Source organism: Stegodyphus dumicola, chromosome 4 (genome assembly GCF_044657685.1).
Source record: "Stegodyphus dumicola isolate Sdum_Otavi_A_Nest chromosome 4, ASM4465768v1".
In the NCBI taxonomy this organism is placed as follows: Eukaryota; Metazoa; Arthropoda; class Arachnida; order Araneae; family Eresidae; genus Stegodyphus; species Stegodyphus dumicola.
Genome location: NC_140771.1, coordinates 225,411,834 through 225,437,205, shown reverse-complemented (window position 1 = coordinate 225,437,205; position 25,372 = coordinate 225,411,834). Strand labels below are relative to the sequence as shown.

The following is a 25,372-nucleotide window of genomic DNA, read 5'->3' as shown; positions in this document are numbered from 1 at the left end:
TTTCAATTAACTTTATTAAAACTGAGAGAGGGAGAATTATGTAAAATGAACTTCTCAAAAACTGAGTTGCAGCACCATAAAGGAATATCTGCAGAATTTCAAAAATTACAGAATCAGAAGTGAATGAGATCTAAAGATAATCATAAAAATAATGCCTGCTGCTTGAAAAAGTACTTTTGTTTAACAATAAATGTAGGCATTATAACTAACTGTAGAGGTATTAATTACCCAAAACATACAATTGATAAATGATTATTTTTTGGGGGTATATTGTGCCAAGAAACATGGACAGAAATGTGCAGAAAATTTGGATAAATTGTGAGAGGCTCAAATCAAATTACCATTTAACAAGGTTTTATATGTGCTTAGTTTATGATAAGTTTATGAAAGCAGTGAGCAATGGCAAGATGTCAAATTCTCCAGCCTTTTGATGCAGCTGCTATATGTGTACACACTTGTTGGTAAATGAACATACTATGTAATAGTACCACAGAATTCACAGTCAGATCAGCACAGTGTATTCTGTCAAATTACTTGAAATATGTTGCTTCGTGTCTGGTGTTTGTTAGCTGTTACACTTCATTATTGCTTTACTATTGTAACTTTGTCTTCAGTTCTTACAGATTGTTCTTTGATCTAATTTTGCTAAGGGCAGAAGCAGGATTAATCAATAAATGAAAAAACTTACTTTTTATTCAAATATTCAGTTTTATCTGTATCTGCATTGGCCTATTGTTGCTTAGTTAGAATACATTTGTTATTCAGTATGTTATGTAAAATCCTGTGTTATGCAAATGCCTTGTGTAGACAGCATTTTCATCTAATGACTGTCAACTAATGATTCTACTTCAACTTGCATTTGCTAATGTATCTTACACAGTCATCCATCTAACATATCAGGCAGTTCATTCAGCTTTGCAGTAATGAACTCCTTCACTTTGGTGATATATTTATTGATGATGCCTAAGTTTTTATGATACACAGCATTATTAATGTTTTAATATATTCATTCTAGTGAATGAAAGCTACATGAATGAACCAGTATCATATAACTTCATAATTCTATCCATCTCTCTATTACCTGAAGTATGTGTGACTTCTGATGGTGTGCGTATCACATGGCATGAATATTTGTCAATCCGGTCAGTCTTCCCCCCCCCCATTTTAATACATCTTGTTGTTTTAAGAAATTCAATTAAACACCAACAAATTTTCTTCTGTAAATATCTTATCAATTATCAGCCACATAACCTATGTGGTCAAAACTCATTAGTATATCTTGGTTATTTCTAGTTATTTTGTGATTTGTATAATTTCACAGATTTCATGGTGTTGTAATTAAACAGTTTAGACGTGAATTTCTGAGCAAAGAAGTTAATGGAAGATCAGAAAACATAAGTGAGTAGAATAACAAAAATTACTGAATTGTGATTGATGAACACTGGTAGTTGAAACTTTAGCAAATGGGTTAGATATGCGGGGTATTTTTTAGTTTTTCTTCATGTAGTTTCCCTTAAAAAGTTCTCCATGAAGGCATGTTTCACTTTATGTAAACACACTTTATGTTTTTTGCCGTGATTAATTAAAAAGAATAGTTTCTGTATTATAGTGTAAAATAATAACTAAACATCAATTTAGACTATAGAATAATGAGAGTGGAAGGAGTTCTTAATTTCATTTTGTAGGTTCTAAATAGGTTTATAAACTACTTCTTAATTTATTGGATTAGTTTAAAAGTTAATATTTATATTAAAAACATTTTTCACTGAAGTATTTTGTTTTTAATTCTTTTAAAAAGAAGGAGTTCTCTATTTTTTTTTTTTTTTTTTTTTTTTTTTTTTAATTTTTCTAATGTTTCTAATTAGATTTACTTTGTTTTTTCCTTGCTTTGAGGAAGGGCCAGAATTTTTGGGTGAACTATTATAATTGAAATGGTTCATCAATTAATTCTGGATACAGAAAAGCAAGGACTTTTGTAGAGGAGAGATTTCAATTATTTTCAAAGTTCCTCCCCCTTTGATGAAGTGACATTGAGATTGATTGAATTCCTCTTCTATTTTTGTTCATTTTCCTTGAAATTTCATGGTTTTTGAAGAGGGGTTTGGCTTGTTTGAAATGTTTTAGTTTTAACATTTTAAAATTAATTGTTGCATTTATATGTTTATTTGAAATTTATTAATCATGAATTTCAATTTCTGGTCTTTGTGAAATATTAGTTTTCAATTTCTTACTTTATGTCTTTAATGATAATTTTTCTGCAGCTTAATGCGCGAAAATAACTTGCCATGTTTGTGTTTTGTTTTCAAAATTGTTTTACAATTATATATATACAAATACATAAATTATGTGTTGTATGTGATAAATAATGTGGTGTGTATGTTCAAGTAAACTAGATATTTATATAGTTATACAATTAGACTCTTTGTATGTGAATTTTTTAACTGAAATTAGTATACTGCATTTTGGTAATTCATACTTAAATGCATTTAGAATGCATTTTGTATATTAACCCTTAAAGACAGAGGTGAGGTCTATATGCCACGCCAATATTTTAGAACTGCGAAACTGCTTATATAGTTATTCTTCAACTTTTCAGTTCTTTCAAGTTGACATAAAATATAACTATTCCAAAATTTTTGTTTAACTGTAATTAATTTTTTTTAATAATTTTTTTAATTGGTCGCGGTCTTATAGACCTCGCTGCTGCGTTTACGTGACTTTTTTCTGCCATGAGAGGGAGATGGTTTTATTACTACTTGAGTGTCCAATAAGAACTTAAATCTAGAGGTTTGACATATGTCGGTACTATTAAAAAATAATAAGAGAGAAATACCAGGTGAATTTTTCCCGAATAAAATGAAAAGTGAAGGATTATCTCTATCACAGATCGAATGGCTGGTTTCATATGTGCCTCAAAAATTAAAAAGTGTTATTTATTCTCATTTCTTCAATGCATAATTCAAAATCAGAAGACCTTGAAACTGAAAAACCAGAAATAATAACATTTTACAATGTAACTAAAAGAGGTGTAGATGCATTGGATAAAAAATATTCTAAACATTCTTACAAGTCGAAGAACAAGGTGATGGCCATATTCTTTAGGTTACTTGATGTAAGTGGAATTAATGCATCAGTCATTAAAAGATAGTGCCAAATTGGAAAACACTGAATTTTTGATGAAGTGATAATCAGAATGAGTGAAGCCACATATGGAACAGAGGCTTCAAAAGCCAACTATGAACCGAGAAATAAAAATTTGCATTCAGAGAGTGCTAGGAGTTTCGAGCGGAATGCATTCTAGTCCAGATGTAAGTGCTACACCTAAAAAGTGTAAAACATGCTTTTTTTTGTTCTCCCTAGACTGAGAAGAAAAACTACCTATCTATGTTTCAGCTTTCAGAATCCGATATGTAATGAATGTGCCAAGAGAATTTGCAAAAATTGTGTTGAAAATGCTCAGAATAATGTGCTGCAGTTTTTTAATATTCTTTATGTATTATACTTTTTTGTATTATTTTATATAATCCAGATTCTTTAGATAAAAAATTTATTAAATAATTTAGTTTGTACGCATTTTCAAGTAAGTAGTGTTTATTTTATTTATTTGATTAAGTGTTTCGTACTATTCCGTATGTGATTTAAAAATTCATTTTTAATGCATTAATTTTAGAGTTTTAAAAAGAATTAATTACTTCAATGTAACAAGCAAAGTGTATTAATGCTTATATAATAACAATAGCACATTATTTCAAAAATTTATATTTTTAAAATGCATAAAATAGAGTGTGGTCTGAGAGACCCCTCCTCTGTGTTTATGTAATAGAAAATAAACGTCTGTACTTAAGGGTTAAACATGTCTATACAAAATGCATTTTATGTATATAATTATTTCCAACTTATTATGTGCATTTTTCTAATTTAATATTTGCTTTCATGGATAATTCTTAAAAGAAAATGACTTAAAACACTGGTTTGTATTCACATGACATTAGGGGCAAACCAAGAAAACCCATACAACAAGCATTATATTTTATGGTATTAGAATAGAAGTATTATGAGAATATTCCTGGTAACAGATTATCAGTTTCATTTATTTGACCCATCATCATTAGTTTCCAATTTTGTAGGTCTTCTTAATTCTAATTCTAATTAAAACATCATGATCATTCTAATTAAAAGATCCTGATCATCTAAATATCCAAACCAGACAACATCATTATTAATCGCATAAAACTGTTCTTCCACTGTATATGAAAGATCAGCCAGGTTTTATCCATCATGACATTTTCAATAATTGCAAATCCAACATGTTTGTTCACAATTTTTGTCAGCTTTACTGATTTCAATCCTGTATTCCCACTAATCAGTTATTCGTTGAATGGAAATCTTTGTATTTGAACTATTATCTACCAGATTATAAATGAATTTTTGAAAAAGATGCTTTTGGTAAAATATTGTTAGATTTTGTATAACATCTTGGTCTGAGAACTACAGCATTGATTACAATTATAAATGAAGTAAACACATTTTTGAACAGTTCACAATTTTTGATGGCTTTACTAATTTCCATCCTGCGTCCACCTAAACAGTTATTTGCCGAATGGAAATCTTTGTATTTGAACTATTATCTACCATATTATGAATGAATTTTTGAAAAAGATGTTTTTGGTAAAATATTGTTGGATTTTGTATAACATCTTGGTCTGAGAATTAGAGCACTGATTACAAATATGAATGAAGGAAACGTAATTTAGTTGAAAAATAATTTCCTTTTCGATCTTATGAGCTCAGCAATTATCTAAGTCAAACAAGATTTTGTGGTTTTTAACTTATTAAAGCTCCAGTGAAGTTTAAATTGTCATTTTTCAAACAGCAAGATGGTCATACAAGTTTTAAAATTGACAGATAAAAATTTTATACCTTAAAATCATCTTGGGTTTTACATCTTGTTGATAATTATTAGCTTTATTTCCTTAGGTCTGTACATATAACTAGCCAGCATTTCTGTAATATGTTTTCTGCCACTACACTTTTACATCTTTAAAAGAAAAAGTCTTTTCCAAGGTGACACAAAATAATTCAATTTGTTAATTAAAGAATATCGTATACTTTTATAGCCCTGCATAATAAGGACTATAAAGTTTCTAATATATTTCACATGTTTCAAGGTATTTTCTGTCAATCTTTGATAGCTTCGGTTAGAAAAGCACTTCCATTTTCTCTGCATATAGATTTGAAAATGATCTAATATCACAATTTTTCACAGCCATTTTTTTTTACTTGTTTATAATTGACAATGTCCAAGTCTTTTGAAGAATTCTAGAGCCTTTTTCATGCAGTATGAAACTCAACCCAAGATTAAACTTCCGTGTTGATTAGTTTAACCATACAAGCTAACACCTTTGATGTCTTTAAAATCAGACAGACTTTATCTGCTTGTGAAAGGTTTTATTGAAGAGTATCTTTGTCTTTCATAAAAGTGATGGCAGTTGCCCTGCAAATGTCATATCCCTTTCCAATTTCTGATTGCATTTCACCATTATGAATTTTGCAAAACTTTCTACTTTATGTGGAAAGTGCTTATAATTTTGTAGGCCTGGGTGCCACTTTACACTAGAATAGCAATAAGTAAATTTCAAAGTAATCATCTGAATGACTTTCTTAAGAATCTCTTCATGATCTGCTTGTTTGTTGTCAACAGCAAATATAAGAATTTTTAAAATTTGTACAAAATGCATGTAAGATAAGACAAGAAAAATAGGTTGGCACAAGGTCAAGTGTGATGAGTTAAGTGATTCCTTTTGTTAACTGCTGGTTATTTATTATAAAAGAATTTGGAATTGGAAAATAAACTAAATTTGTGTTGAGTTGTATGTTTTACTGTATTTCAAAGAAGTCAATTACAATTATTAGAATTTGGATAAAAAAAAAGTTTTTGTTAGGCTATAATAATGTAAATAATGTTATTTGCATTATTAATAAAAAACATAAATTATAAAATATATAGAGGAAAAAAACAGAAATATTAATGATATTTTTACATAGTGATTAAAAATATAAAATATGTTATCCTTCAATGCTCACTGCAATTTCTTTTTGGTATTTCAATCATTATTATCATTGCTTTCTCTGTTGGTTCACTGAAATATCAATAAGACAATTTAAAACATGGGATATTCATGACACTTTTGATTATTTTGCCTTTACAATGACAGCCTTATGTACTTTAGCAGAAAGCTGTGACATAAATGTCAGATCATAATAGGAAAGTGAACATGTTAAACAATACACTGCATGAACTGACATTTACTCATAAGCAATATTTATTAACCATCTGTTTGAGATTGCTGTCTTGCTCTAAAATGGAGAAATTTCTGGTCAGTTCTGTTATCCACTGATAAAAAGTGCTCTTGCCACATTTTCAGAAAACCACATAATTGTTTTGCCATCAACTGATGTGAAGTCAGAGATCTCAAAACCTAATATTCATGAGCAAACTATGTAGACACTTTCTATAGCTGTGTGATGAAATTAACAATGGTACATTTATGAATCATTTTAAAATCAAAATAAATAAAAAATACAGAACATATTTGAATGGTTTCACCTTCGATTTTAGATGAGAAGAATGTTTGAATAGTTATAAATTATAAAATTTTTAAATGGTAGCTACAACTAAGTAATACAGGAGGGAAAATGCTCCTCCATATCTGAATCGGTACTTCCCCTACATTAGTGATGGCGAATCTATGACATGTGATTCCATACTGGTGCTGATGGTGCTACGCATCACACATTTTCAGAGCCATCAATGAAGATAAAAAATTGCATAATACAAAAATATTTGTCTCTTGTAACAGCCTTGTCAATGTCAAGATATGCTGCTTTTAATTTGAGTGCATTCTTGGTGAACGGGTGATACAGATGACAGACAGATGATTCTATATGTGGCACAGCATCAGAGTTAAGGTAGGTTTTTTTTTTTTAATTTTGACACGCCGAGCTAAAAAGGTTCACTATCACTGCCTTACATGATACTCTATTTGTAAGGTATTCATTGCATGCGATATGTCTAATATTGAATCCCTTTTCAGAATGATTTAGCTCAGTTCAGATATGTCCTCCTTGGCTAAATTTAAATTTTGGTTCCCAAATTTTAAATTACGATCAGCTGAATCGTATGTAAAAGCCTCTGTCACTAGCATTATGCAATAATCATATGATAGGAATTAATTTTGAAATTACATAGCTTACAGATAATTAGTATAAGCAATTACAATTTTTAGGACAGTAAAATGGAAAGTTAAAAAATTAATGCAAATTAAAGTTAGAATATTTATTTACATATTTCATATCTTACATATGCTATCCATACACCGTGTCCACAGAAGTCTGTACATGGTTTTCATTTTCACAAAAATTGGCCTAAGGATGAGACATTCAAATCCTCAAAACCAGAGCATCTTCAAAATTGCCCAAAGCTTGAATTTTGGAGCTATTTTTATTGTATTTATTTATTTATTTATTTGTTATTCTAACTTCAGAAATTGTTAAATGTTTTTAATCCAAAATTTTGGAAAGCTTAGTCGTATCATTTCAGTAAAAAAAAGAATGCGATTGTTGCAATTTTAGTGGTATTTGAATCACGGCTCTGTGTTCCATTCTACTTTAATGTGACATTCAATGAAATCTGCCAAAACTTTCACTCTAGCCAATCGGTGCTGCGAACTTGACTCCAATTGTCTACCTATTAAGCTATTCAGCTACTTTATTGAATTTTAAACTATTAACTGAAATTTGAGCTGTTACTCAAATGTGTTTATCAAAATATATAAACCCTCCGAGCAGCATGACCAGCTTTATCCAGTCATGCTGCTCGGAGGATATCCAGTCATGAGTTTTTTTTGTTACTTGATACATATTAGCTTATATAACTTAAGATATTTTACTTTCTTATTTTAATAAGGTAGACGTAATCTTAATGAATGTATGTTTATGAAAACAGAGGTAATTATATAAATTTAGCTAATAAATGCTGCATAAATACAGGTTTTCATAACAGATTCAAAAACCTGTGCCATTCAGAGGGTTAAGAAAATGAGCTTCATGTTTTGAGAGTTTATTTACTAAATTTATTAAAACCATTTAAAAAAAAAAAACTAAGTCTACTTTTTCTTTAAATGTATTCTCACAGTTTCTTCTTAAACTCAGATTTTTAACTTTTCTTGAAAATGTTCAATATTAAGTAAAAGTTTTTTTTTTTTTTTTTTTTTCTCATTAGTCATCTTTTATTTCTATTTTAAGGAATTGAAATATCTGGTATATTTAAAAAGTGTTTCAGGATTCGGATTTGAAAAAATTCAAAATTTGACTATCTTTGGTTTTTTTCATTGCAAATTAAAAATTATACATATGCGTAATATTTCTCTGCTTGTGTAAGACCTATAGTGTTGTATGGAAATGAGTGCTGGACAATGAATAAAGCTGATGAGGATAGAAAAATGACATTTGAATGAAAGATTTTGAGAAGAATCTTTGGAGCAGTAAGGGAAAATGGAGTGTGGAGAATAAGATATAATTTTAAACTACAGCAAAAATTTAGAGAACCAAACATAATAAAAGCCTCTCAACTAAAATGGCTAGGTCATATATACAAGTGTTCAATGATGAAATTAACATTCCAAAAGCCAGAGGGGAGGAGAGAAAGACCACAAATGAGCTGGCTAGACAATATGGAAAAATGGTTAAAGAAAACTGGTGTCAATAGGTGGAGGACTGTGGCATTTGATGGCCGAGACAGCCTTGGCCGGAAATTGGCTGCAGAGCATAAGAAGAATTAGAAGTGCAAGATTTTAGATGCTTCAATGTAATGCCAATGTTTATAGGCTCATTTAAGGCAAATTGAGGAATGTAATTTGAAAACTGGAATGAATTTACCCCTTCATGCAATGTTGACTTGGTCATGAAAATGCTGACTAGGGCAACAAAAACGAATTTTCATGACCTAAGTGTAACTAAGCCGTAGGACAGATGTGATGATCAGCTAAGAAAAGGAATTCACACCAACATTCCTACCAAAACGTTTTACAGAATGTATATTTCAAATAGATATTTGGATCAAACTTTAATATAATGATGAGTATGTTTCAATGTATTATGGAAAATTTAACATAAGGTATTGTATATATCCATGTTATAAGTCAGATGCTGATGTTATTAATATATAACATCCTTCGGTGTAAGCTTATCTGATGATAGACGAGCTGAGTTTCAGATTTGAATGTGCTGTCACTAATCTTCCAGTCAGTTTTGACGGATATGCCTCGATGTACACTACAAAATATCTTACTCCTGGTAACCCTTGATCAGGCGAGACAAGTTGCACACATTCGTAAACTACAAAGGAAGGCTCGAAATCAAAATAACCAGCTGAGGTGTCTAGAATATCGCATTCTGAAGTGATGAGTGTCTAAAATGTAGTCTGCAAGAAACTGAGATACTATACCTGAAGGAAATCAAGCATTCTGTATCAAAATTGAAAGTTTATGTTATGAAATATCAATAGAATTTAACAATGCATTGCTTGATATTTATAGTAAGTCAGGCAGTAAATTGGAGCTATTCACTTTCGTGAAGAACGTGTCAGATGCTAAAGATGATTGGAAGTCAGGTAGACCAGGATAGCAACAGAAAAAAAAAAAAAAAAAAGATGTGATGCTTATAATGAGCTAAAAAAGAAGAATATTGTCAGGTAACATAAAAAAAAAAATATTTCAAGCTAGAATGATGTCACAGTATCAATATATCTTATTTTGTAAAAAGCTTTGCACACACAAAATTACCCGATGGAATTCTTTAACACTTGACCTGATTTTATTGAAACAAGGGTTTGATAATAAATGTGAAAAACTTCTGCCTTGAATCATCTGACAAAACATGATTTAATCACTTTGGACTAGAATTATTATTGCTGTCATTTCAGTGAAGAAGGCCATGTTCCCCACGAGCTCAACAATTTTGACCTGTTCAATCATAGATGATATGGTTATTCCATTGATTCAAAAACACAACAGTCATGTTTATTGGCAAGTAAATGTTTTTTATATGCTGTTAACTCTTCCACTTGCTCTGAAGCAAAAGCTGAAATGTTGAAGAAATATGAAACAGAATGCGGCTGAGTAAAGGAGTAAAAGGTCTGTATAAGATTTTGCCTGCTATATGACTATTTGCTACAACTTACTGAAAATGCTCATTAGAAATCATATTTTGCATTATCAAATAAAATGGATCTTACTGGTCATGTTTTTATAAAAGAATGAAATAGCATTATTTCTAAAATAAAAACAACTTCTTTAGAACTAGGGAAAAAAAAAATGATCAGTTCAAAGCTTCATTTATAAAGAGCATATTGTTGCTTTCTCAACATGAGGATGACAACATGAGAAGAGTTTCTTAAAGGAATATTTTGAAAATAAAATTCTATCTCATAAAATATGGATTTAAATGGTCTTTGTTTCTAAATTCTGTTAAGAAACTATGCAATTTATTTAGAATTTAGAAGGATCAAACTATATATTCACTCTCACATTTTGTGCATTCAGTCAAATGATTTAAAGTCTTCTCTTGAGATCTAAAGAGATAGATATTTCAGGGATAAGACAGTATGTTTTTAGACAATTGACAAAAATGAAGGTGACTAGAAAAGCAATACAGTCAAAAGTCTTTAATCCGGACTTGTCGGGACTTCGGCGATTCCGGATTATAGATCATCAATTTAAATCTGGTAAGATGGCATGCAGAAATTATAAAATTAAAAATATGAAACCGTAATTTATGAAATAAAGAGCAATTATGATCTAAACGGTATCAAAATTTACAAAAAAAAAAAAAAAAAAAAAAGCTTAATATTTATTTGTTTACTTTATTAAACATTTCTTTCAACGTGTACATGCGTAAAGCATAAATTACGCATAGTCGAAATTAGAAAATTGCAACCAGAAAACTATTTAATGTGTATTCATGATATTTATAATGACGAGGAATTCCGATTTAAATCATATCAAAGACGGAGTACATCGAGATGAAATACTACATTTAGTAAGGAGTTATAAGCTGAAGAAAATAAAAACATCTACCCTGAAGATAAGGATAGTGCTGACAGATCAACTTCCAGTTCATTGAGTGCTGCGACGTCCCCCCCCCCCCAATTTCAGAAGCATGAAACAAAATGTTAAAAGTTTGCCAATTCTGAGTTGACTCTTTTTTACATGTATTCTCCATATGAAAGTAGAAATAATTTGTTAATTATGTTACTATATGTACTTTTTTAAAAATTATTCTCTAACTTTCTGCACTGTTGTAGAAAATCAGTGCTGTTTGGGACTGGTGCCAGAGCTGGCATGGATACATTGGGCAGCATAATTTATAGATTAAATTAATTGATTTTTATTTAATTACAAATATAACTACCACAAAGAGTTAAACTTGATTTTTCCATTATTTTTGTAACATGCCATTGTGAAAGAAAATTTATATGAAAAAAATTCCCTCTAATGCAGGCCACAGTTGAACTGAGTTAACTTTAACTAATGGCTTTAAAGACTAATCAGAAGCTCTGATAAATGTTTATAAATAAGGCTTTTTTTTTTTTCCTTTAATTTCTAAAAAAATACTTAAGAGTTAAAAAAAATCACACCTACATACATAGCATATGAAATGATCTCAAGTTTTATTATAAAATATTACTGAGCACAGTAGCAGCCAAGACACCATTCAAATTATTTTAATTTTACAAACACTTAATGGCATGTAACAAATGCCTGAAAAAGATGTCAGAAGACAAAATGCAACAGTTTATATTTTACAAAATCTTAGCACTGCATTCATCTATAATATATATATATATGTATATATGTGTGTGTATATTTATCAAAGCATTTTTAATTACATTAAAACAGGACTTTATACTACCATTGCATGCATTATACAAGAAATGGTAATGTATTGAAAGCACCAACAATATAAGGGAGGCTAGCACTTAAAATATACACAATCAGAAACAATGGTTTACATAAAAGACGCAATGAAAGAAATCATATGTTACAATGTTGACTTAAAAGTTCACTCTTTTAAAGTAAATATACAATACAATTTTACACAGGATAAAAATTCTTTCCAGTTTTTAAACATAAAAAGGAATCTCCATCAGTCCATTTTACCACCTACAATCACTCAAGAGGTGTTTTATACAAACATGATACAAAACAACATATTCACTTTTATTAATAAATATTAGTGACCAGATTAACCCTTACTTAGCATACTGCAAGGGCAACTGCATCATATGAATGCTAATTACACATATCAAAATACACTGTTTTTTTGCTATTAATTTACTACTATATTGTTTGTTTTTATGTAGACAGTGAGCATGAGAATGCTGATGGCAGATTCAGTGAAGTTAAAATAATTACAGAAAATCATCTCAAATTTGTGATGCGTTAATTCTTTTAAAATATAAACATATTAAAGATATATATCACACGCTAAAATTATACATGATTTGGCTTCAGAAATAAACCTTAAGATCTTTCAATCAATACTTTTCACATCACAGGTACTTTTATTATAAAAATAATAATTTAAATATTAAAAACCTTTATTTTGTATATGCTATCTCTTAAATAAAAATATGTCCATAAACTGCAAAATCAATACAAAGAATTATTATATACTGCTTTACAGTTTACAATAAGTAACTAATAAGAATAATCTTTACATTTTTGAGCATAAGAGTTTTGAGAGCATTAGTCAAAATAGGTAACTTCAGCTGACTAGTTAGATTTAAAAAAAAAAAAAAAAAAAGAGGGACTTAATATATCAAACCTACCCACATCGTAAATCAATAATTTATAAGCAAACTTTAAATATAGGAAAAGTATTCTTATGTTCTAAACATTAATTTTTACCACATCTACTAAATACTCACCGGTTCAGAATAATGAGAATTATAAGAAACTATCAGGTTGGGTGATAAAAGTTATGTATTAAAAAATCAACAATCAAGACAAACATTCCTACATTTTAAAATTTGGACCCCTCTGAACACAAAGCTTTTAGCACAGGTGAATATATGTAACAATCTGACAAGAGTTAAAGTGAGCTAATCGATCACAGAACATTAGTCACTAATGTGTATCTCCAACACAATTTCACATATATTTTCCAGTAAAGTTGTAAAGAGTATAAAAAACAGCATCAGAGAAGATAACTTTCAAAATGATATAATTTATGTTACAAAACACAGCTAAATATAGTTTTTATTTCCTCCCAGTTCCAGAGACTTATGTATTTTAAGCGTAAAAAACAAAATACCCTTTTTTGCTTTACATGTATGATCAATTATATAAAACAAAAACATAAAATAACCTTAATTTCCATCTTATTTTGCTAAAAAAATATGAAGCATTAATACTACAAAAATCTGAGCAAATACTTATCTTCAAAGTCGATTGGCACATATATAATTTCAGGTATCTTTTTGGACTTACAAAAGTTATGGTTTGATAATTCTAACAAGTCCTTCTATAGATGAAAGAAAAAAGAAAATCCCATAAACTTGACTACATGCATTCATCCAGAAAAACGTAACAAAAATTAGCAGAAGCTATCGGTGATCAAATCATCCTTAAAATGTCACCATACTTATTTGCTGATAGTAGGTGTTCACTAAAGTCACTTTTCTGTCAGCTGTGATAAACAACCTCAGAGGAAATTTATTTTCCTCATAATATATATTTGCTAGTAGCAAAATTGATTATATATATATTTTTTTCAGGATGAGGAGTTTCACCATCAGAAAGCTAACCAAAAGGTAGCTAGACAGTGACTCATAAAAAGTTGAGAGACTGTAAAAATCTAACTTTATCACCTATACAAGATTATATTCTTTCAAATTTTGTTGGAGAATGGTGTCTTTCACTGCAGCAAACACAAACCTAATGTTCTCAGTATCTGAAAAATAAAAGAAAAAAAATTATTATATATACCTATTTTTTTTGTAAGTTTCAATATGTTTCTTTAAATGTACTGAAAGATAAAGAATCCCATCCATTTACAATACACAACAGGATATTTTAATACTCAAAAACATACGAATTGCTTTTGCGCAACATTATTTCTAAACCTAAAGTTGAAACATGCAAGTAGATGTCAAAAGTACAATATCATTAAGTTCAGTTATTATAAATCATCAATGCATAAATAAAGTTTCAAGTAATCTGACTAATAGTTTACAATATCTATTTAAATTCACAGATAGCAGAATGAATAGTAGTATTCACCTTGATATTTATGCAAACCAAAAGTATATCCCACAGAATTTCTTCCCTTACTTCCTTTACTTTAAACTTCAAACACATTCCAAATGCTGATCCTCTTTTCCTTTATCAAATAATGTACAGCTTCAAAAAGTACGTGTTAAATCTCTGTAGTTCTTTCAGAACAAAAATATATACATAGGAACTTTTGAAAATTCTAGAGAACTAAATGTTAAAATAAAACAGTTAAAGCATAACAGGAAATAAGCAGTTTCATTGCTGTATCTTGCTTAAGGCAAAGATTTCATACATATCTTTTTAATAGATTTTTTGTTAAAGAAAATGTTTATACATCCTTTCCTCTCCTTCCCCCAAAAGTTCTTTATCCTTCAAAAGTAGCTGTTCATTAAATCTTCAAAAGAAAAATTAAATACAGCAGAATAAAGAAATGCTCCACTTTATTAAAATATTTCCCATTTTTAATAGTTAAACAAAAACTGAAAGTTAGGGAAGCTGAAAATTCTGAGAACAGAAATGAGGAAAGAATAGTATTATTTACGAGATAGTATATAGAAAAGCAAACTGGTTCCTACATTATAAAATAACAATTTGATTCTACCTTATAGAATAGTTTCTACTAATTGGAATATATTTCATTAAATTTAGATTTATTAAGTTACCACGGCAGCTCTAATGGCATTATTTTACATTTTGCAAAAAATATATTTTACTGCTAACAAAGATCTGAGAAATATAATACATACAGTATTTTATATATATAAAATTTGTAGTCTTTCTGACAAGTCTCTGATGTTTAAAAAAGGAAGGGGAAGAAATAAAAACACATACTACAGAAAATGAGTGCACAACTTTCTACCTCAGTCACAGACATCTACTATAATAAAATAATAATAAAGCTAATTGCAAAAATGTAGGAATACATTTACACACTCCTTGTTTATGCACAAGCTGTGAGAAAAAATAGTGATTGTAAAACCTCCATCAATTATAAAAAACATTCTCATATAATTAACAGAATATTTCTTAATACAAGATGAAGAATCTTGCAGCAGATACCACACAAAGATAAAAATTCATGTGTGTAGTGCCCTCATATAAACATTCTCACATAATTAACAGAATATTTTTTAATACAAGATGAAGAAACAAAATAAGCACAAGATGAAGAATCTTGCAGCAGATACCACACAAAGATAAAAATTCATGTGTGTGGTCCTCTCATATGTCATTATAAAGTACAAGATGACATGCTTTGAAGATGTATCAATCACGAAAATTTCATTATGAGAGAAATACATGTTAAGAATATTTTTGCATGTACCTTTAATATTTACCTCTCAGTATGTCCTAATACATGACTTTATTTAATATAATGTTTAAGTATGCATAAATATTTTTTTTACTAATAAAATTGCAGAATGGTAAGAAATATTTAATATTATTTTAGAAATTTTCTTGAACACTTTCAATAAATTCAATTAAGTACTTTTTCTAACACTAAGAATCACTTTAAAAACTTCCTGCACCATATGTTTCCCCTTCCTCATTTACATTTTCATTATGTTTAGCTACTTTACACAGTTTTTATGGTAATTCTTCTTTTCTTGTATCCAGTTGAACACTTCTGAGTCTGATGCTTCCCAAGTTTACTTTCAACAAGTGCTTGGGCCTGCTTTCACCATTTCAGTATCTAAATTTCACTTATGAATCGGTTAAAATCTGTTTGCATGTTGCTCTACAGATCTATTCCACCATTTTTATGACTCCCAACTTAGATCTTGAGCTCAACACAACAGTACACCCATGATTACCCAGTATAATGCTGGGAACTATGCCACAGTAATCCACAATCTCAACAGCAATTAGAAAGGGGGGAATAACACATAATTAACAAAGAAATACTACTAACAATTTACTTGCATTTTTACACAGTTTTAATGAAGAAGTTCATTTACTTAAGTAAATTAAATTTACTTAAGTAATTTAAATTTGATTTACTTAAATAAATCAAAACAGGAGAAATAACCTTCAAGACAAAACAACAACAGAAAAAAATTTTTTTTGTTTATGTTACTCTTAAATTTTGATAACAGACAATGGGAAACAGAAAATTAACAGCTATACATATAATTTATTTTTAATGGACGATTTAATAATGTTTACATACTTAACATTACATGCAGTTAAATTACATACTGTTGAGAATAAAAATAATTCTTTAGTATTGTGGTATAATTTTCTATCACTGCTGTCACACTATGCATCCCCCTCTCCTTTTTGTACTTCATGTGGAAATTCTGTTTTCTTCCAATGGTTTGTGATGGCAATTTTTTCTTTGTCCTGCAATATGCCAACTTAATTTTTAAACAAGACCCATACTATCATTAACAAAGAAATGCTACTAACCCATATTAAGGGAGTCGACCGTATTTCAAAAATTTGACCTTCCCTAGTACATGGAACTCATTTTCTTATCCCTCTTCCCCTGAAAAACTGAAAATGGCAATGAATACTTAAAAAGAACAAACTGTGCAGTGGTTTGCAGAATTAGGGTCCATGCAGTTCAATGACGTTTCCCTACAAAGAACATACCACAGAAACTCTCCCAATGCCAACAGAATCAAGGCATGGAAAGCAGTATTCCCAGGGACAGGATTTGCTGCTGAGAGACATGGCAGTAGACTTTCAAGAGCACCAGAGCAGATTGTTAACTATATTTGAGAGCACTTGCAAGAAGACATAAGAAATCTATTTGTATAGCATCACATCAGCTTGGTCTTCCAAAATCAGCTACTGGCAATGTGCTATACAAGGACTTCATTCATACAAAGTGCAACTATTACATAAGGTGAAACCCAACGATACAAGCAACACTTAAAAGACATTCTCCAGCCCATCAACACAGACCACAATTTTCTGGCCAAGATTAGGTTTTCCGATGAAGCAACATGTCTCCTCAGTGAAAAGGTCAAAAGACACATGTACATTTGGAGTAGTGAACATCCTCCAAAGCCCAAAGAGTATCAGCAAGAGAGTCCAAAGCATTTGGTGTGACTTGAGGCAGAATGAAATTATTAAATGCTTTATTTCTGCAGAGACAACTATCATTGATCACACATATCTTGATATGCTAGTTAATTTTGTGTTCCCTCAGATAAGACACCGATACCCACATCTGCTCTTACAATAAGATGGTGCACTTCCTCAATGGTGTGAACATATAGAATGATGAATTCTCAGAAAGAGGAGAGGTCACCAATGGCCACCTTGGTCACCTGGCATAGCTTCTCTGGATTTCTTCTTGCGGAGGTATTTAAGGACAGCAAATCCTCTACCAAAGTCAGAAAGTGCTCCACTAAAGTTATGACTTTGGAACAGCTCTGTGAGCAGATTAGAGAGTTGCAATGTTATGCCACAGATGCTAAAAGATACCAGAAGAGAAATCAAATATTGATTACACATCCTATCTTCTGTGCAACTTGTGTAGAAACAGTGTGATTGAATAAACAAAACTTTGTTTTACCATTGATGCATCAACCTTCTTTATGTATTGAATATCTGTTGTACTACAGACATTTCAGATTAGAGCATTTCATCTTGGAGACTCAGCATTCCTTTTAGTTTGGGTTCACAGGAAAAAAGGCAGGAATATGGTAATATGGAATTTTTATGAATAATGAAATTTAGTAATGTGAAAATTTCTTCTGACCAATGCATACTCATAGGGAACTAATATTTTATGTTTAATTACAATGATAATGTAACATATATGACATAACTATGAGTATTTAACACTGCTTCCTATTCTATAGATAATAAATACATCATGGTGTTGCTGCTAAATTTATGCTGAGTTTTAGCATTTCAACTTATATCTTTCAGCTTCTTTTCAGCATAAAGTCAAGATTAATTAAACTTAATTCCATTACAGTTAAACTGCTATGAATACAAAAGCTATTAAATTCATGTCAACATCTGCAATATTTCCAACCAGCTATTTCTTAAGTTGGAACATTTCCTTATTATTCATCATAAGATATCATTGATTTGTATAATAATTGACAAATTATGTTTATAGTGTTAAAAAATGAACCGTTAAATCCTTTAAAAAAATTCTTTGCAAGGTTGTCACTTACTAAATTACAATACATATTTCCATTACAAATGGTTAATTTAAGATATAACAAAAGCACTCTATTAATGTACACTGCTCAAAAAAAAAAAAATGGGACAGTCCTATATCTCCCGATCTACTCGGCCGATTGACAAAATTCAAATTGCGTTCTTCATGTCTCGAAAGCGCGACTTAGGATATATATTAGATTTATATATAGCACTATTCTAACATAGGTATTTTGACACAAAATCGGACTTTTTCTGAAATAACATACCAATTTTTTTACATATTTCGATTCTACGATTCAAATTACGCCTAAATATGAAATTTTGTAAAATTTGGAGCGAAATTTACGGAGAAATTCACAAATTTATGTTGGCACTTTTTTGTCAGTTTGCGCCAAGAATACTTCACTTGGCGAACTTCTTAATATATGGCAACCTAGTTTCCTTTCCCGTGAGAGGAAAAAAAGTCACCATCGTTCCTTTTTTCCAAATAATATTCTTTATATTATATTTTTAATTATAACTTAGTATTTTAAGTAATTTTTTCTTTTCGAATTTCATTTTAATTGTTTAAGTTGCACTTTTTTTTTTTTTTTTTCCCGAATAACTGTTTTAAAAATTTCTATTTACCTATTCGAACTGCGTAAATAAAGGTGCAGCATTTATTTATTTATTTTTTTTTTTCAAATAGTTTTCTTTATATATATTTTTCGTCATAGCTATTATTTTAGGTCATTTTAAAATTTTTATACTTTTATTTTAATTGTTTGTGTTGCATTGTCTCTTCAGATAATTGTTTTAAAATTTTCTATTTATTCCTTCGAACTGAGCATTTTAAATATATTTATTAATATCAATTTTCCAGAATTTGATTTTATCTATTTGAACTGCGTTTTTTTCGGAAGAATACTTTGTAACCCAGACTACGATGCGTTTGAAAACTGCATACTATATTAAAAGAGAAAATACAGTAAAGCACAGTTTTACACGCCTTTCAATGTTCCATTCAGAAAAAATATATATAAATAAGAGAAATGTATAACCGATGTTTTAACTTAGGATGACTTGCATACACTGCTTTAAACAGTTTTATCATTGTGCCCATTGCTTTACACAATTTTATTCTACATTTGGTTTCTTAAAATGTTATTCACATTTTAGTCAAATATTTTATTTTTGAAATCGCAAGAATCAAATATCATAAGATTGAAAAGTTTTAAATTTAAAAAAATACGAATACTAAATTTTACGAAAAAATTTATTTTTCTTCTCTGTTTCTTTAAGCATTCTGAAAGTATATTGAAAAGTATCTAACTTTTCGAAACATTTTGGCATTTCTGACAATCATTTTAAATAAAGTTATCGCCTTCCATTTCATAAAGGCCCACAAACGGCCGAGCGGTAAAGTTGCTGAACACTGGTAGTTCACTCCGGGGTTCGAACCCCGGTAAACGGGCTGGTTGCATGGGCGTTTTTGTGGATTTTCTCATGTGTACCGCGTATGACAGCTGGTTTCCCTTAGAAAGTTCTTCACGAAGTATTTCGTCAGAGCCTTTATCAGTCTTTAGAGGCTACACATTTTGAAGGTATGAGATGAAAGGAAAGACTGGTTTCGTCAAAAGGTTTTGGCTTATTTTATTATGACAAAGCACACTACGGCTATCTGCCTAAGGGAAGGGATGCCTTCCTGGAGGACTTTCTAAGGGAAACTGGCTTGCATACACGTTACACATGGGGAAAACCACGAAAACGCCCATGCAGCCAGCCCGTTCGCGAGATTCGAACCTCGGACCGAACTACCAGTGTTCAGCGACTTTACCGCTCGGCCGCTGTTTCATCAGGAAGGGAAAAAAACATCTTTAAGTGACATCCACATACATCACTGGATAAACTCCTGAATCTTCAAATAATTCGACTGAGGAAATCATGGGATTCACCATTTATGATACGATATGATGTTCTATAACGTAATTTACACAACCATATAGTTTAAAACCAGTCGCTCTTCACTTAAATCTGCAATGATATCGTTTTGTCTTTTCTGTTAACACAAGCTCAATTGATGGTATTTGCTAGTGTACTCGTCCAAGTGTTTTCTCTTTGAACACCTAAATTCTTTGAAGTATCCTGAAAGTATATTCGAAAGCGTCCATCATTTTGAACATCTTGGTACGTCTGACAGCCAAATTTCCCTGCAATTTTTGCTTACTTTTCTCCCTAATTTTCTTCTTTCCTTCTATAGTTATTCTACAGTTCACACAAGAAAATTAAGATTTTTCGACTGCTAGACTTCCATACATTTTGCATTCTTGTCAATTTTTTAAAATATCAATTATATGAATTGCATTTCAGCTAAAGACAGCTTTTCATTTTCTAGTCATTTTAGCTATAAATAAAGTTTAAAGCGAAGTCCAAAGGATAATTTTTAATTAAAAGATTTTTGCTAAATGACAAAGAAATAAAACAGTCCAGCAGGGTTTATTCTATACCACAGAGTAACCCGATTCTTATATCGGCTGAAACAATCTAAATCATATTAAAGATCTTTTTTTTTATACAATCTATAACGCGAGAGAAAAATTAGCTTCTTAAAACATGCTTTCTAAGAGAATTAATATAAAAATTTATATTTATATATATATTTTTTAAAGTTGGGACTTGAACCAAACTGTCATACTTTTAAAGCTTTATTTACATGGTGGTTATTATTAAAGTTCCAATTTGAAATGGTCATAAAAGGAAAACTACCGGACCAAATGTTATCAAACTTGGGAATCGTGTAAAGGAGGTTGAGAATTTATTTTCGGCGGAAAAAAAAAAAAAAAGAGTTCAAAAACTCACCATCAGGGGAAAAATGGCGCTGTATACAATATTGTTAAATGAAATAAGACACGAAAACATCTGTTTAAAATGTGTTTAATATTTTCCGAAACGTGTTACAAAGCATGTTCAATGTAGCGTCCAGCATTTTCCGAAAGCAAGTTAAATCATGTTACTGCATTCTCAACAGCAGCTCTTAGCATATCAGGTTTGGTTTTGGTTTGGTTTATTAGATTACGGCAAAGCACTCGAGGGCTATCTGCCTTAAGGGAGGGATGCCTTCGTGGAGGACTTTTTAAGGGGAACTGGCTCGTATACACGTTACACATAGCATATCAGGAGGAATGTTATCAGTGTATCACATTTTTCATTTCTGCCAAATTGTTTAGATTATCACCATAAACAGTGCTTTTGAGATAACCTCATAGACAAAAGTCACAGAGGTTGAGGTCTGGTGGGAAGAGGGGAAGTGTTGGCCTATAAGACGTTCATTCGTGAAATGTTGCCTAAGTAACTATGCGACACTCTTGAGGTGGTGCCCAGCCCTGCATAAAAATTGTAGTATCTAAAATGCCACGTTACTACAGTTCATGTATCACGAAACATTTTAATATTGGCTCTAAGTGAGCTGCAATCGCAATGGTCCAGCTGTCGACTGCTCTTCAGAAAAAAATGGTTCAGTTATAAAACTAGCTGTCATTCAACAGTAAACGGTGAGAAATGACTGTTATGTAATCGAATGCAGTAGAAGAATGCAATGGAACTAGATAGATAACATGAGAGATTTCTTTGGCCCAAATCGATTAAAAGCGTTTTGAATCAGTATCTTCATGTTTTAGTGCTGAATTCAGGCTTAAAAAATTACAAATTAGCGATCTGTAAGAAAACGATTTCCAGATTGTACACGCTTGTGAGAGTGATTTGCGATCTCACATTTTCTAATCGCTAATTCGTGGTTTTCACGGACGAAATTCTCACTTACAGGGATGGCACACTCGACATTTATCGAATTTAACGTCTTTAAATGGTAATTTGCCTACTTCAAAGTTTCTCAAGGGTATACAACATATTAAACCCGTTTAACAAAAGGTTAAGTTAGATTCCGACTCATATTTCGTTTAACAATATTGCATACAGCGCCATTTCCCCCCTGGTGGTGAGGTTTCGAACTTCCTTTTTTTCGCAGAAAATAAATTCCCATGACCTCCTTTACATGATTTCCAACTTTGATAACATTTGATCCAGTAGTTTTCCTTTTATGACCGTTTCAATGTGGATCTTTAATTATAACCACTCTGTATATTATTAAATTTTAATTTGAAGCTATGCGTTATATGTATATCATGCGCAAAATTTTCGCTTTTATGGAAAAATAAAAAATCGAAGCAAATATACTTAGTATAATAGACCAAAACTGAAAACATTTCCCCTCCCTCCGAAAATAAAATATTGAAATTTCGAACTTGAATTTATTGGGTTATCGAAATATTTAATTTGACCTATCTTCTAAGTCCTAGTTCCGACAAAAATTCCGTCAAAAATTCCGAATTACTTAAGCTAAAGTAAAAGATTTAGTATATATTCACTGTATGTTAATAAAGTAATCAAAGTGTAATAAAAATAGATTATAGAATTTACGCTGATTTAACTTTTTGTCTGACTGCACAACATGTAATGGAAGAGAAGGTTAGTAGAGATCTGTTTTGACATGCCTCTAAAAGTAGATGTCATACTCCTTTTGTCTCTTCAATGTCAAAAAACTTTCCTTTGAGAGGCAACTTTAGTTTTTTGGAAAGAAAAAAAATCACAAGAAGACAAATTTGAAGAACATGCAGGACGATTGAGTACACATACTTATTTTCGGAACACAAGCGGTTCTCCGACTGGTTATTGAATAATGAAAAGATGCATTGTCATGCAATACAAAACATTTGGAATACGTTTTCTGGCTGAATAACGTAAGATTAAAAGTCATCTGCTTAATTCACATCCATTTACAAGTCAACTACTCGGGCAATTGCAGAATCGTTTTGATCCTGAGCTTGTAAGACAAACCTAATATCACTGGATTTAAACACTTCTTTAATCTTCCGAGAACGTTCCTTCTTTAGCTCATATTCCAAGAATATTAAGTGAATGCAATTATTGCCAAAGAAATTGAATATTCATTTGCACTGCGGCTTGGTAGTTTACTAACGAGTTAACAAAACTTAAATTCTGCTTTTTGTGTCTAAGAATACAACAATATTTTAAATATTTACAAATAAAATATTAAATTGGAGCCTCATCAGTTGCCTAGCATTTGGAAAAAAAAAAAAAAAAAAAGATTGTTAAATACTAATTGTTTGCTGCTCAGTCTAACCCAGGCTGCATGGTTGGTTTTCGTAGTTTTTTAGGTTCTCTTTACAAAGATTCTCTATGAAAGCATCTTAATCAAATAGCTCCCATGTTCTTTCTATGTTCCAATAACCAACTAACCTAGTTTAAGCGCGATTTCCAAGTAAAGTTACTAGTAAAATCCGAATACTCATTAAAAATCATGTAGCTAGCCAATCGGGAGTAACATGAGATACGGCGCCAATAATTGAAATGTTACAGTACGCTGTTTCTTAACTTCTTAACTTAGATGGTCATTCCTTAATTAAATAGCCCACCAACGGCCGAGCGGTAAAGACGCTGAACACTGGTAGTTCAGTCCGAGGTTCGAATCCCGCGAACGGGCTGGCCGCATGGGCGGTTTCGTGGTTTCCCCATGTGTAATGTGTATACGAGCCAGTTTCCCTTAGAAAGTCCTCCATGAAGGCATCCCTCCCTTTAGGCAGATAGCCCTCATGTGCTTTGCCATAATTAAATAATCCAATCCAATCCTTAATTAAATATAATTGATTTGTAAATTCTACTAGAACTGACGGTAAGAATTGAAGTGGAAATAAGTAATATGGTGTGCAATCTTGATTAATATAAAATTAAAAATATTTGCATAGAAAAATGTTTGCATTCAGACAGAAAGTTTTTTGAAATATTTGCAATTACTTTATAAGAAGGATTTATTAATAACCGTAATAATTACTTATTATATTACTGATGATTAGGATTCAGTTCTTGACAATTACATTCTAAATTAGAATTTTAAGGGTATAATGAAAATACGCTACGCACAAAAATACATTTTAGGAAAAAAAATTAGTTGATTTTTTTTATGTTTTAAAACTTCTTAAATTCATTTAGTAAACATCGTATCCTCGTTGTTTATTGAATCCAGAATGTTGGGTGTCGTTTATATAATTATTCTTACTTGTCCACAGAATCTGCTGACTTACCCAGCCATTAAGTAACTGCAGATCATTTCTACATAACCATTGAACTTCCATTAATTCATTCTCTAGAGGGTTGTATGTTTATATCATAATTTGACTTTTATAAAAAATGATTATTCTAAATATTATGTTTCTATAAAAATATATTGTGCTTTAAAAATATGGATAATAGTATCAGCCGCTCTTTCAGCCACTTCAAAAGCAACAGTTTGTTTAGAAATAAATTATGCAATTAATGTCATAAAATTCAAATAAATATCAAACGAAAATTCTCAGTTTTAGACAATTCGATTTAAACGAAGTAAAGTAGCAGACGATAAAACGCCGAAGGTAAAAATTTACTCTTACAAAAACTTACTCTTAAATTTTTTAAAAAAAGAAAAGATACGAGAGAAATTTAAAAAGATAATTAAAAATTTGAATAATATCATCTATAATTTAAAAAATAGCCTTTCATATAGTATTAATAAATATTTATTACGCATCATTGAGGGGAAAAATGTCATATAATTAATTCTTCGTAAAATTTTACTTGAAGTTTAAGGTTAAAAATAGCTGTGGCAATTCAGTGTAACAAAAATCCATAGACCACATTTGGCGTTATTATCGCTCAAAAAAAAGGTGCCAAATTTCAAAACGCGAAATTATGTAAATTCGTGTATATCTTAGAAAATTTTGAATAAAAAAGTCTAATTTTTTGCAGATATGCTTAAAAATACACCTACTTTAAGATGATGGTAAAAATTTTATAGGTTATAATTCAAAATTTTTTTC

The 25,372-nt window shown here is 30.4% G+C and overlaps 1 protein-coding gene across 4 annotated transcripts in view; it reads right to left on the bottom strand.

Annotated features, from left to right (window-relative positions):
• Nucleotides 1-11,704: 11,704 nt before the first annotated feature.
• LOC118182164 (guanine nucleotide-binding protein G(q) subunit alpha-like) overlaps nucleotides 11,705-25,372 on the bottom strand; it is a 67,837-nt gene continuing 54,169 nt past the window's right edge. For all 4 annotated transcript variants that reach the window (XM_035351483.2, XM_035351484.2, XM_035351482.2 and 1 more), the window contains one exon: nucleotides 11,705-14,013. In XM_035351483.2, coding sequence (XP_035207374.1) covers nucleotides 13,931-14,013 — 83 coding nt within the window. In that variant the 3' untranslated portion in view covers nucleotides 11,705-13,930. The remainder of the gene's footprint in view (nucleotides 14,014-25,372) is intronic.